Here is a 14,866-nt window from a genome sequence, read left to right as displayed (position 1 = left end):
GTTTAATTTGCCAGAATATGGTTACAGGCATATATGCATATATATTACTACATCTATGTACTCATACATCTCTGCACAAATAAGTAATGGATTTCATTGTAATTCTGCAATGGTATTATTATCTTGTTCATATATTTATTTTTTTTTTAATACCACGCTTTTGTTACATCATCCCAAAATATATGTTCAGATGGATAAGTAGGTGTAGGGTATTTAGGTAATAAATTTACCGGACAAATAGGAATAACTTTTCTTACGTATTCACTTCTATAGTTACTTTCTCCTTCAAAGGGTAATGTTCTATGAGGTTTATTTTCTATTCTTGGCTGTATTTCTGGCAATGGTTTAGGCCCAAATTCACTTCTATAGTTACTTTCTCCTTCAAAAGGTAATGTTTTATGAGGTTTATTTTCTACTCTTGGTTGCATTTCAGGTAAAGGTTTTGGTCCAAACTCGCTTCTATAATGGCTTTCTCCTTCAAAAGGCAACGATTTCACTAATTTGGTTTCAACTCTTGGTGGTAATTCAGGTAAGGGCTTTGGTCCAAATTCACTTCTATAGTTACTTTCTCCTTCAAAAGGTAATGTTCTATGAGGTTTATTTTCTACTCTTGGTTGTATTTCTGGTAATGGTTTAGGTCCAAATTCACTTCTATAGTTACTTTCTCCTTCAAAAGGTAACGTTTTATGAGGTTTATTTTCTACTCTTGGTTGTATTTCTGGTAATGGTTTTGGTCCAAATTCGCTTCGATAATAGCTTTCTCCTTCAAATGGTAACGATTTCACTAATTTTGTTACAATTCTTGGTGGTAACTCAGGTAATGGTTTGGGTCCAAACTCGCTTCGATAATAACTTTCTCCTTCAAAAGGCAACGATCTCACTAATTTGGTTTCAACTCTTGGTGGGAATTCAGGTAATGGTTTAGGGCCAAATTCACTTCTATAGTTACTTTCTCCTTCGAAGGGCAATGTTCTATGAGGTTTATTTTCTATTCTTGGCTGTATTTCTGGCAATGGTTTAGGTCCAAATTCACTTCTATAGTTACTTTCACCTTCGAAAGGTACAGGTTTTATTATTTTAGGACATCTATGAAAGCCACACGTGCAAATTTCATCTACACATAAACCTGGTTTTTTACTAGGTGATTCTTTCCTTCTATTTTCACTGTTTTTGTCTAAAAACATTCTTCTATTTGAATAAAAATAATCCTGATCTTCCCTTTTATCATAATTATTCTTACTCTCCAAATAATTTAAATTATCATTGTTTTGTGTTTCTTCATCAAAAAAATTAAAATTTACACTTGGTTTTGCGCCTATTATTTCCATTTTCAAAATACATATGATGTATAAACATATATATATATATATGTATGTATTTTTTGGCAAATAATTGAAAATATACCACACAATTCCAATAAAAGGAAAGTCGTATATTCTTTTCGTTTTATGTATATGTGTGTATTAAATTATTTCACTAAAAATTAATTTTTTTAGAAATAAGATTTAAAAAAATATAAGAAGATTATTCACAATGCTATACAACGTAAAAAAAAATATGTTGTTAAAATAGGATTGACATAGTAAATAAAAAAAATATATAACATAAAGTAATATTAATAAATATAAATAGAAAGGTACAAAACTAAACAAAGCCTAAAATAATAAAAATAAAACACAGTATTAAAAATTCGAATGTTTAGGACTATTTGTAAATTGCAAACGCAATAATATTTGCTGCATATTTATGTAAAATGTTATTATAAATAGCTAATGATATATATCTACAATTCAATGTTTATTTAATTTAGACAAACAATGTGCTTTAAAATAAACAGTCTATAATATATTTACACATTTATATAATCATATATTTATGCAAGTATATATTTTATAGGTATATATATTTTTTTTATATAGGTGTGCATTTTTTTATGTGTTGTGTGTACACGTTATTATAATACTAAACAAGAAATAACCAAAAAAAAGGGAAATACAAATAGAATTATTCCTTTTCTCTATTTTGTTCATAAAATTTGAAAAACATACAGGTTAAAATGTGTAGATACAGCAACTTTTTTTTTTTTTTTTTTTTTTGTTCATAAAAATATGGTTCATTAATATAGCTATATATATATATTTTTTTTTTTTTTTTTTTTTGTGTGTGTGTATCAAAATACTCTAATTAAATATGGCTATAAAGTAATAGAATTATTGTTGTTTTTATAGGTGATTAATATAGGAGTAGAACAAAATCATAATCTTATTTACTGCTAATTTATTTTTTTGTCCATACACTTTTTTTTTTATATAATAAAAATGTGCACACAATAGTATATGACTAATTTTTAAAGAAAATGTTTTAATATGCCTTAAAATTATATAAGAATAAAAAAGCTTATATATTTATTTATTACAAAATTTATTATTCCTTCCAATCCTATCAAATATATTTATAAAAGAGTTTATATTATTTATGGAAATAATTTTTACGTTTGAAATAGTCATCATTTGCTTTACGCATAACACCAAAATGTTGTTACAAGGAAATATACTATTTATTAGCACATTTTCAATGATTAACAATTATATTTAGATTTTTTCTCACAAAATAATATAAGGAAAATTTCCAAAGATTATTCTTATAGTGGGGGAAGCCTGTTCATATGAAGATACATACATTTTTTAATGACTTATTTATTTTCTTAATCCCATAGGGATATACATATAATCTCCAAAACTAACCTTTATTTATATGCACATATTTTAAGATTTTCTTTAATGAAGTGTATTCTATTACGAATATAAAATTATACGAAATAAAAAATTAAACACTACAAAAAAAAATGAAAAAAGGGAAGGAAAATGGAAAAAATAAATAAAATTAAAACGAATAAATATAAGACCACAATTTAAATAATTTATTATAGAATTAAAAATCTATGATTGCAATTAAACTCAAATGTAAACAACTAAGGAAATCATAGCTTCCACCAATGAAACAATAATTGCGTGTATAATTAAAAAAAATTGTGATCGAAAGAGAGCAAAAAAGAATGAGAAGGTATACCCTTCTTTAAACATTATTTAATGTTCCTTGTCTTTATATGGCATAGATCTGTTATAATAATGTGGTTTTTTAGGCTCCGTACGGGAATTTCCATCGTTATGTCTAAAGGAATTTCTTGCATGATGAGTTGCATCATTATTATAGTGGTTATAATTATTGTAATTATTTCCTCCAGAGTTATAATTGTTATTTTTATAATTACTATGATAATTACCACCCGAATTGTATAAATTGGTTGAAGGAGGTTTATCATTTCTATTTCTTCCGTAATTATTGTTATAATTTGGGTTATAAGAATTATTATATGATCCATCATGATGTGCTAAATCTTTATTGTAGGAATTTCTTTGCCCCCCATAATTATTGTGATAATTTCTGCCATTATTGTGATAATTGTGAGGATTTTGAATACTGCGGTTGCCATTGTGCATATTGTAGTCGCTGTCATTTTTATTATCGTGTGAATGGGTGTTGGTGCCATATAAGGGTGCATTTTTATTGTGCGATAATGGAGGGTAATTATTGTTGTAATTTGAGTGATTTTGAGTGTAGTGATATGCTTGATTTTTTTGTGAATTTGAATAAGGATCATAAGTACGAGAGTTATTAATGTAATTATAATCCTTAGGATTATAATTTCCATAATTTTGATTATTACCTGGCATGTGATCATTTGGATATCTATTTTGGTTATGATGATCTGGGTATAAATTTGAATTTTTCATATTTCTGTGTTTTGGATACGAATATATTTCTGGATGATTTGTACTTAAACTATTTAAGATCATTCTTTTAGCAGCGGGTGCATTAAATCTAAGCTTTCTTTCTTCGTTATTTATATCTAATACTGTCAATACTCTTTTTGGTATAATATGATTTGGTAATATTGTAGATTTATGTTTTTTATATTCCGGTTGAATAAAAAATGCACTATTACATGTGGTTGAAAAATTGGATGAAAATCGAAATATTTTTTTAAGAATATTTACATCACTATCTTCATGTTTGCAATTTAGATAACCAAATAAATTAATATTTTCATTATTATCTATTGGTATTTTTAGATTCATATTTTTAAAAAATAATTCATATATATTTTTTTTATCCTTTGATTCGACTGTACTTGTTCCATTTTCATCCTTTTTTTGTTCATTGGTTTCCCCATTTTCTGTTCCAATTTCTTCCACATTTTTTTCCTTGTCTTTTATTTCTTTTATGTATGTTCTCATTGAAGTAGTAATTTTTTTTGAAAGTGTATGTGTTGAACTCATATATATTTTATTTAACCCCCTTCGATTTCTTTTCTTTTCTTCATCGGTTAATGTATCATCTAAATTTCTTGCAAATCGAATAATTCTTTCCTTTTCAACAAATGGCAATAAAACAATCCATTGGTATTTAAATTTTTTACCATTTTCTTCTTCTTTAAATGTTTTAGGATAGAAATCAACAATTGGTGATTCATTTTTTAGCATAAGTTCTCTATACATTTTAGGTAAACAATGACTAGAATTTGATGGTAAAACACACAATAATTGTTCAAAAGGTAATAGTGGCTCATCTTTTTCAAAGGATATGTTTATATCTTTAATAAGTAAATCAGAAGATAAAGGAGCATAATAATAAGGGTAATACCAATGCCACATAGGACATTCTTGGAAATAATAACATAATACCCATGCCAAACCCTCAATATATTTATAAACAACTTCTTGAACAAATTCATCAACATTATCACTTTCATCTAAATGAAATTTAGATTTATAATATCTGGTTCTTAAATCATTTGGATCATCATCTGCTCCTAATTCGACATCTTCTTTTGGATTTTCACATTCATTTGCTTTTTTAACTGCTTCTTTTAATAATAAATTAAATTCAGTTATATCATTTAATTTTTTCATTTCGGGTGATTCTTCTTCAGATATTTTATCATCAGGATTTATATCTAAAGTTTCCTGAATCTGTGATTCTTTATTTTCATCATTATCTAAATTGTTATCAATATTATGTGTATTATTAATTTGATCGTCATCAAAATTGATATTGGAAATCTCTTGATTTATGATGGCACTATCATGAATATTATCTTCATCTTTGTCTTCATGTAATATTTTGTTGTTCTCTGAAATTGGGATATTATTGTTTACCTCAGTTTCTATAGTTGTTGAAGGTGTAGATCGAACAAGAAAATTGATACTTTTTTCTCCTTTTTTTTCTTTATATTTAAAATTTCGTATAGGTTGCATACTTTGAATTTTATTTTCATACATGGCTTTTTTTGACATGGTTGGATTTGTATTTAGATCATAAGATGGTAATCCATTTGGATTTGAAGTATTATTGTCATTATAATTATTAATTATACCATTATCTGTATCATTTTTTTTGGAAATTTGTTCATGTTGTTGTGATGTTCTATCATTTTTTTTTTCATCATCTTGACATTTTGGTCGTTTAAATGCATCCTTTTGTAATTCTCTTTTTTCTCTTTTTTTTTTAAAATCATATTGTGAAACAAATGTTTCCCTTTCTACTTCAGCAATAAATGATATAAATTTAATAAAAGACTGAAAATTCATAGAACCTTCATTAATAAGATAATCACCTAAAACTGGCAAAACTTTCTGATATAATAATAATAATTGATCTATACTTCCTGATGCTATAGATATCGAAGGTAAATGAGGTAAAAAATCATTTCCACATAAAAAACAAATAAATATAAAATCGTCAATACATCTTTCTAAGTTATATTTTGTATCGAAAAAAAAATCTTTATATAAATATTCTCTCAAGATACTTAAATCTAAAATTTGTAATTCATTCCAATTTTCATAATTAATTGAACAAGTAGAGCTAATATTTATATTGGCATAATTTCGATCGTCATATTTGTTACAATATTTTTTCTTTCCTTTATTATTATTTCCATCGATAGTAGTACTATTATTGTTTCTTAAAAATTTAGTGCAATATTGTAAATCTCCTTTTCCTTTAAATACCCCAACATATTTATCTTTAACCTGAGGTTTATTTTCTTCTTTTGGGTCTAAGTTAATTATTTCTCTTAAAATATAAAAATATGGTTCATGGCTAGCTAATGAAAGCATAATTAAATCAGCATCCATTCCATGTATTACATGTCTAGTATTAGGATCATATCCTTTTTGTGCTCTTTGAGATTTTATAAAATTATAAATTTTATGTTCTCCTTCACCACATACATTTGCGTCAGAAAATATAACAACTATTTTTTTCCATTTTTCATCATTTGTAATTTTATGTTCAATAAAATATTTTAAAGCAACAGATAATTCATGCATAAATTGGGTACCTGGTGTTATAATATTACTATCCCAATGATGAAATTCATCAGGAACATTTCTATTTTCTGATAAAAATTTATTTCGAAGTTCTATATATGCTCTTTTTTCAATCTCTGATGCTAATATAGATTTAAATCTTCTACTTCTTTGTTGATTCATTTTAGCTTTTGGAGCAACACCATCAATAGCCATATATAAAAGTTTTTGGGGCTCAATTATATCAAATAATCTTTCTATATATAAAAATATATTAAGAAATATTTCTTCATCTGTTTTTACTTTTTTACTACCATCACCATGTGAACATAAATGGATTATACCATTCATATCTAAATACATATTATCAAAATAACCATTTACATTATCTGAACAATGATTTTCATCTGTATTATTAACATATGCCCCCAAATCACACACTTTATAAAACTCTCCATTTTCATTTATTCTAGCTCTTCTTATATATACATCATTGTCCCGAGTTTCATATACCGCTTTTGCGATTTTTGGATACCTAGTTACTAGCCATTTGTAGAAGGTAGGTACCCCCATAATTTGTCTTTGTTTCCGTTATCCGTGTAAAAAAAAAAAAATATTTCTGGTCAAAAATTTTCGGGCATAAATCGTGGAAATAAATGTGTGTGCAAATAGCCGTATGGTATATTTATAAAGATTCGTATTTATAGTTGCCTTGTTTTATTTTGTTCCTTTTTATGAACTCAGTAAGCTGTTAAATAAATTGCATTTTGAAGTGAAGACTTATCAATTTTTTTTTTTGCCTCTTTAAATGTATGTAAAAAGGTAATGTTTAATTGGCAACAATTACGAAGCATAAAAATAGTGATTTATAAAATGAAAACAAACAAATATAATAAAAAAAGAGAAACATATAACTACACAAAACAATGCAAAAGTTAGTAATATATATATGACAATGTATGTATATATATATATAAATATGCATATATTTAAAAATGTATTAATGCATCATTGCTTTTTTCCTTATATATATTACTTATATAATATAGCGTATGACTAAAGAATAATGTATTTTATTATTGAGGAATAATTTGGTATTATTTTTATAAAACCGTATTTCCTTATTTTAAAAAAACAATTAAGATATTAAATTAAAATTTAATGAAACTTTCTTTTCAATATTTATTTGGTTTTAATTTACTGTTTTTGTTTGTTACTTTTGTTATTGTCATTATTATTATTATTATTTTTTTTTTTATTTTAATTTATATTTTTCGTTTTTTTACTATTTTATTTAACTAAATGCGTATTGATTCCCCATAAAGCTTAATTAGTTACATTTTAAGAAAAAAAAAATATATGCATATATATATTTTTTTTCGCTCTCAAAAATGCATACTGTATATATATTTATATACGTATAATACGTGCATATAATTATGGCTACATATTTTCTAAATAATGCGAAAAATACATATTCCCAAAATTTGACAATTTTTTACGAGTTTGTACCTCAATATATGTTTTTATTGGAAATATATTAATGCAAGTAGAAGGAACTTAAATGAAAAACTTAAAGGAATTGCAAAAATTGAATATATTAAAAATAGCTAAAAAAATAGAAAGGATAAAAAAATAATTAAACATATTTTATGAATTCGTTTTCTCATAATAATTTATAGAAAAGTATAACATTTTGTTTATATTAAACATGGTGTATATATATTAAGAATAAATAAAAATTGAATCATTTTATTTAATGTATATAATTGCAAATTAATAGCTATAATATAGAATTATGTATATCGCTTTATGTCGTCTTTGTTTTAAATATACTTACCAAATTAAATAAAAGATAAAAAATTTTACATAATTAAGAAAGAAATGATTTGTTCCCCATCAATTTTGGTGAAAAACTAGTTGCCATATGTTCCGTTGTTATTTATAATTAAATAACCAATAAATATTTTACATACATATACAATTCTACATCATAAGCCATCAAAATGAATATTGAAAAAGCTGAAGTGAACTCCAAATTATTAGAACTATCGAGGCAAAATATAGATAATGTAAAACTTTTAATATTCTCTTTAAATATGCTTATTAACAAACAAATGTATTATATTATGTCTATACCTATTTAATTAACAAAAAATATTTTTAAATTATTTTTACAGAAAGCAAAAAAGGATCTCGAACTTAAACAAAAGCAAGAGTATAACTAATATCTATTTGTACATATAGTTTTGAAACTCAATTTGATTTATACATATTTTATTACATGGAATTTTATACCACCATATAATATGTATTAACATTTTTTTATGAATAAATAGGGAACTATTGGAACAAAAGAGAATTATCTTAAAGTCGTTGCTAACACCGGATGCTCACGCTCGATGTATGAATTTTTTTAAAATAATAAACAAAATAATAAACAAAATAATAAACACACGAATGTTGTTAAAACTTTGCTACTACATTTCTTTACCATTCCAACAAATAATGTGCATTATAAAAAATATATATTTGAAATTTATCATTTAAATATGCATAATATTTTTTTTATAGTATCAAGGATAGCTATTGTTAAGGAGGAAAATGCCAGAAGAATAGAAGATATAATTATAAGAGTAAAATAAAAATATGTCGATTTTATTTTTTATTTATTCTACTTTTACAGTAGACACCAATTATAGTTCACTTTTCATATTATTAGATAAATTTACAGATTTTATTTTGTTTCAATTATTTAAAAATCTTTTATAATAATTAACCAATTTATTATTATTATTTATAGAATAGCCAAATGGGTTTATTGCACAAAAAAGTTGATGAAGATCAACTGATCAAACTTATAGAGGTTTGAATATTAACACAAATATATATAGTTGCACTTTTTTACATTTATAAATAAAATAACATAAAACAAGTTTTATTTCTGAAATTTAAATAGTTTATTTATTCCATATTATTATTTTTTTTATTAATTATAGCAAGTAAGTGGAAGAATGAACAAAAAGGAGCCCGTAGTTGAGGTAAATCTCTTAACATAAACTCAAAAATGTTTTAATATATATGTATGTATATATATATATATGTATGTATAATCACCAACTAATACAACATTGTATATGTTCACTTATAATTTTTAGATCAGAAGAAGAAAGCAGTTTGATGATGACGACGATTTTAATGAGGAAGATTATATGTAAAAAAAAAAACGTGGGAAATAAATTAAAAAAATATATATTTAGACTGAAAATAATTTAAATGGAAATAAAAAAAATAAAAAAAATAAAAAAAATAAACAAAATAAATGAATAAAATTAATGTGGATAAATGGAAGTCTGCAAATTAATTTTACATAAATCTTCTTGAAATATACGTAAATTATATACACATATATAGTATAGGCATCAATGATTAACTATGCTACTTTATAAATGTGGCAAGCATTGAATATATACAGGATGATAATAATTTTTTTTGTTAGTATAAATGAATTACTTTAAGAAAAAACATTATACATTGCTTATTTTGTGTAATTTTTGTTTTATTACTATCTTGTATTTATTACTTTTTTTTTGATATATTAAACAAATATATATAACTTTTGTTATTATTTTTAAAATTGCTTAGACTAAATTAGGAAAATATAATAAGAAATAAAAAGAATATTATAGGTTAATATTATTTCCATTTTCAAACATTACTCTTTTATTTTATTAATTTCGTTATTTTGAATACAAATTTGTCATAATGAAAAATATTATATATAATTTAATTTCATTTTCCTTATGTTCTTTAATAATTGTATTAACAGACGTATATGCAAAAACATCTTCCCTTATATGCAATAAAAATGATGTATACTTAAATGATAAATTTTATTTTTTAAAAAAAAAAAAATATCTATTATATGATGTAAATATCGGTGAAGGATTTAATGTATAGCTAAGGGAAAATAAAAAAAAAAATATTCAAGGATGCAATAAATTGTATAGTTTCATTTGTTATTTTATTTTTTTTGGCTGTCTAGCTCTATTTGTGTCTATATACTTACAACGGTAAACAAACCTGTACATATATATATATATATATATGCCACATTCTGATATTCTTTCTTTTTTCAGCTACAAAAAGAAGTATTATATAGAATGTCTTTAGTAATATACCAATTAAATAAACGAGATAAGGAATATATATATTATTTAGTTCTTCCCCCATGGTGCTACCTAAGCCACTGGACAAATAAAAGACATGATAATTTGGAATGGAATATTTTTTTGAATATAGATATAATTAAAAATGTAATACCTATAATTGAATTTAGTGATTATAAAAAATTATATGGAGACGTAACTGATTTTATTATTTCTTTTAAATATTTATTAGATTCGTATGGACAAAAAGGAAAATATTATCATGTTTTACCATTTGATAAATGCTATATAGAAAATTATAAATTTAAAATTATTTGTGAAAATTGCGATTATAAATATTCAGTAACATATTCAGGAAATTGCACACATATTAAAGGGAAAAATACTTTATGTTATGGTGATTATATTGTTACTAGCTATTTAGTAAATTTTGTTGTACATAAATTATTTTATATACATAATATAAATTCAATTTTAATTAAAAATAGTAGCGTTGTACTTGTACCATTTCCAACTGAACTATTTGAAAATAATATAGAAGACATATTATTATTTAATGAGAGATTAATATATAATGGAAATAATTACATTAAAGAAATATTAAAAAATAGTAATTATATTAGTTGCCATTTACGATATAGTGATTTTAAAAAAATTACTAGCTATGATATACCAAGTGTGCAGCTAGCCATTTTTAAATTATTATATATTATGTTTATGAACAACAAGGAAAAAATTTTTATTTCAACAGATGAAAAAAAAAATGTTCAATACATTATTAATAAGCATTTTAAACAGTTTAAACATTTTTTTCACTTTTATGAAAATAAAGATAATTATCATGAAGGACAAGTAGCAATAATTGAACAATGGATTTGTGCTAATTCAAGTATATTTGTGGGAAATATTTTTTCAAGATTTACTATGCATATAATATGGGAACGATATTTAATAACCAAAGGAAATGAAAATCAAAATTTAGATCTATGTGGTTATAGTATTAATAATAATGAGCAATTAAAAAACAGATATAAAAAAATTCAACATATATATGATCATCATGCGATCGAAAAGTTAAACGATATATATAATACTTATTCTGAAATAGATAAAAAGTATATAATCACATTGTGTTTTGGATTCCCCTCTCATCTTCCCAACAATCTTAGTATTTATAGAAAAAAATATATTCCTTTTGCAGAGTAGTTTCTAGAATGAGGAAAAACACACAATTAGGGAAGTGCAAATATGATCACTTTATATTATTACATTCTCTGAGTGTATCTATATATTCAAAGCAAAATTATATTTGGATTATTCGCTACGAATTATATTTTAGGAAGCTAAACATTTACATCTTATAAGACTATACAATTTCATAATCACACAATATATTGAAACTCTAGAATTTTATATAAATGTGTGTATTTTGTGCGAGTTTTTGAATAAAGCATCCTATTCAAAATAACATCATAGCCCATTTCAATATATGTGATATGAATAAAAAAATTGTTATATATATATATATATATATATATACTATTAGTATAAAATTGGAGCATAATAAAGCTAGCTGTTCGAAAAACATTTGATGCAACTAGACACCTCTTTCTCCTTTTCTCTTTCTTTTTGAAATATTTTATTAGTATCATCCAAAGATATTTCATTTAATTTAATGTGTACCCCACCATGTACAGTTTCATCATTTTTTATATTAGCTCGAAAATAATTTGTTACATCATTTGAATTGAAAATGTCTTTATCTATAACTTCATATTGTGGTGTGCTGTTATGAATATCATTATCAATATGTTTTGTTACTTTTTGGAATTTTTGAGAATATTTTTCTTTTTTGGGATTTTTATATTGTACAGACTTTTTTTTATTTTTATCAAAAATGGTTTTAATAATTTCTGAAAATATATACTTTTCATATATTTCATTCATAATATGTTCACAATAATATGTAGATTCATATTTACATTGCTTGTATATTTGGCGAAGGAAAAAATATGTAGTATTTAACTTATAAAGAAATAAAGAGTATAAAAAGAAAAAGAAATTAAGGAAAAATATAAATAAAATATAATAGATACCTCTATAATTTAATATATTGAAAATATGCAATTTTGATAATTCGTAAGGTGGGGCTAAAGGTATCATATTATTATAATAATAAACTGAAAATAATATATAAATAGTTGTGGATATATTAATAAATAGATTAATTATATATGGTATAAAATAAAATATAAATTGTATATAATTTATTTTTTCTTTACATTTACTGATTATTAATGAATGTATATAATTTTTTCTATGTCTCATGTATATATTTATGTCGTAAATGTTTGAATAAATAGAATTTCCAAATATGTTGTAAATACTTTTTTTATTTGTGTTACCATTGTTATAATAACTAGCCATTTGATCGTTACTCGATTCATTAATTAATTTTTTATAAACTTCTGAATTTTTTATATTTACCACTACATTGTGTTTTTTTTTTTTTTTTTTATCCTTATTTTTATATACACTATTTTGATCTGTTTCATTAGATGGTAAATTCTTCCATGAACTTGGGATGCTTTTCATTTCATCTAATTTTATAAATGTATCTTCATGATTGGAATATAAATTTTCATATTCATAATCCTTATTGCTTATGTATTTAAATATATTTGTAAATTTATTAAAAATATTATCAGTACGTAATAAGATAATATTAGGAAAATTTTTATCTAAATTGGTAAATATTCTTTTGCATCCTTCTATTAACATTTCAGTGTTTCTATATATTTCTTTATTCTTTTCCTTGATATATATATTATATAATGTCTGTATAATAATTATACACATAATGTTAATATGATAGAGTAACTCTTTGTATGTAAAAACAAATAAATACGCATTGAATACACAATAAGTTAGTACAAAAAATGTGAAAAATACATGGAAATTAATTTCATAAAAATAGTAGTAATTATACCAAAAAGGAAATTTAATCACAGTTTGTAAACGAAATAATAAACATATATTTAATAATAACAGAATCAAATAAATTAAATAAAAAACATATTTTTTCCTAGTTGAGTATACAGAAAAGAATTCTTTTGCGTTTTTCTTTCTTTCATATTTTACTATATATTTTAAGTTATTATAAATTTCATAAAAATGTATATAATTGGAAAAAGGACAATTGCCAAATAGATTATTTTTAATATTATGCAATTCATTCACAAGATGTTTTATTTTATTTGATTCTTCCTTATCTATCTCTGTCTTTTTAAAATCGTTATTTATATTATTATTTATTGGGCTATATATTATTTCTACACTTTGTTCATTTTTACTTAAATTGTCTTTATCATCGATATACACATTGGTATTCATTTTGGGTATAAGTACAGAATATGAAATTATTTTTATTATACCTCTTTTTATTTTGTTTTGTATATTTTTAAAAATATTTACTATGTTCTCACAATTTTAAATACCCCACACCGGCTCATGTTGTTTTAAAAAAAAAAATATGTTTTCACTATCAATACCCTCTTTTGCCATGTATTTTTTTTTTTAATTCGTTATTAATCCTGTCTAATATATGTATTTTTTTAAAAAGACAATATAAAACATATTGAAATTTCAAATTCTATTTTTGGACATTTTGAAAAAAATATATACTCATTTTATTTACAAAATCGGTAGATAATCAAAATAGTGTATATAACATAGAATATTATGTGCACGAGATTGTAAGAGCTGTATGCTTTTTTACTTTTTATTTTATGTTTTATGTTTTATATTTTACATTTTTTATTCGTTTATCGATGACAATCGTATTACGAGTTAAGACGTTAAATTAAAAAAAAAAAAAAAAACAAATAAATAAATAGTAAGGAAATAAATAAATAGTAATAAGGAAACATTTTCAGAAAGTAATCACCATTTTTTTTATTATATGAACCTTAACCCTTTAACCTTTGAAGTGTGCATATATGCATAAAAAATAAAATATTTATATAATATATAAATATATAAATATAGATTATATATACACATTTAACAACTGTGGAAATAAAATAATAATTGTGTGCAGCCTATATACTGTTTATAAAAACAAGTTAACAATTAAATGATTTAAAAAAAAAAAAAAAAGTTAAATTATATTATTTTTCATTGAAAATCAATAAGACTTAAAAATATTATTATAAAAAAAATGTGAAAATAATATAATTAAGCAAACATAAATTCAATGTTTCACATTATAGGAATATCCATATATTCCATCTTTTCTAATACTAGCTTTTTTATCAAGCGAAA

At 23.1% G+C, this 14,866-nt stretch overlaps 5 protein-coding genes across 5 annotated transcripts; 2 read left to right on the top strand and 3 right to left on the bottom strand.

Annotated features, from left to right (window-relative positions):
* Positions 1-146: 146 nt before the first annotated feature.
* Positions 147-1,328, bottom strand: PY17X_0814000 (uncharacterized protein; the record flags this gene model as incomplete). Its single annotated transcript, XM_726004.1, has 1 exon — positions 147-1,328. One exon carries the CDS (start codon positions 1,326-1,328, stop codon positions 147-149), a length of 1,182 nt encoding a protein of 393 aa, XP_731097.1.
* Positions 1,329-3,086: 1,758 nt separating this feature from the next.
* PY17X_0813900 (uncharacterized protein) lies at positions 3,087-6,947 on the bottom strand (the record flags this gene model as incomplete). Its single annotated transcript, XM_726005.1, has 1 exon — positions 3,087-6,947. The coding sequence occupies one exon, from the start codon at positions 6,945-6,947 to the stop codon at positions 3,087-3,089; it is 3,861 nt and encodes a 1,286-aa protein (XP_731098.1).
* Positions 6,948-8,380: 1,433 nt separating this feature from the next.
* Positions 8,381-9,592, top strand: PY17X_0813800 (uncharacterized protein; the record flags this gene model as incomplete). The annotated part of the gene is made up of 7 exons (XM_726006.2): positions 8,381-8,446; positions 8,555-8,592; positions 8,714-8,778; positions 8,949-9,010; positions 9,178-9,240; positions 9,374-9,415; positions 9,533-9,592. The coding sequence occupies 7 exons, from the start codon at positions 8,381-8,383 to the stop codon at positions 9,590-9,592; spliced, it is 396 nt and encodes a 131-aa protein (XP_731099.2).
* Positions 9,593-10,139: 547 nt separating this feature from the next.
* Positions 10,140-11,749, top strand: PY17X_0813700 (uncharacterized protein; the record flags this gene model as incomplete). Its single annotated transcript, XM_726007.1, has 2 exons — positions 10,140-10,328; positions 10,514-11,749. 2 exons carry the CDS (start codon positions 10,140-10,142, stop codon positions 11,747-11,749), a joined length of 1,425 nt encoding a protein of 474 aa, XP_731100.1.
* Positions 11,750-12,112: 363 nt separating this feature from the next.
* Positions 12,113-13,936, bottom strand: PY17X_0813600 (conserved Plasmodium protein, unknown function; the record flags this gene model as incomplete). Its single annotated transcript, XM_022955689.1, has 1 exon — positions 12,113-13,936. The coding sequence occupies one exon, from the start codon at positions 13,934-13,936 to the stop codon at positions 12,113-12,115; it is 1,824 nt and encodes a 607-aa protein (XP_022811933.1).
* Between the last annotated feature and the right edge of the window lie 930 nt (positions 13,937-14,866).

This window comes from Plasmodium yoelii (genome assembly GCF_900002385.2).
Source record: "Plasmodium yoelii strain 17X genome assembly, chromosome: 8".
NCBI lineage: Eukaryota > Apicomplexa > Aconoidasida > Haemosporida > Plasmodiidae > Plasmodium > Plasmodium yoelii.
This window is presented reverse-complemented; position numbering and strand designations above follow the sequence as displayed.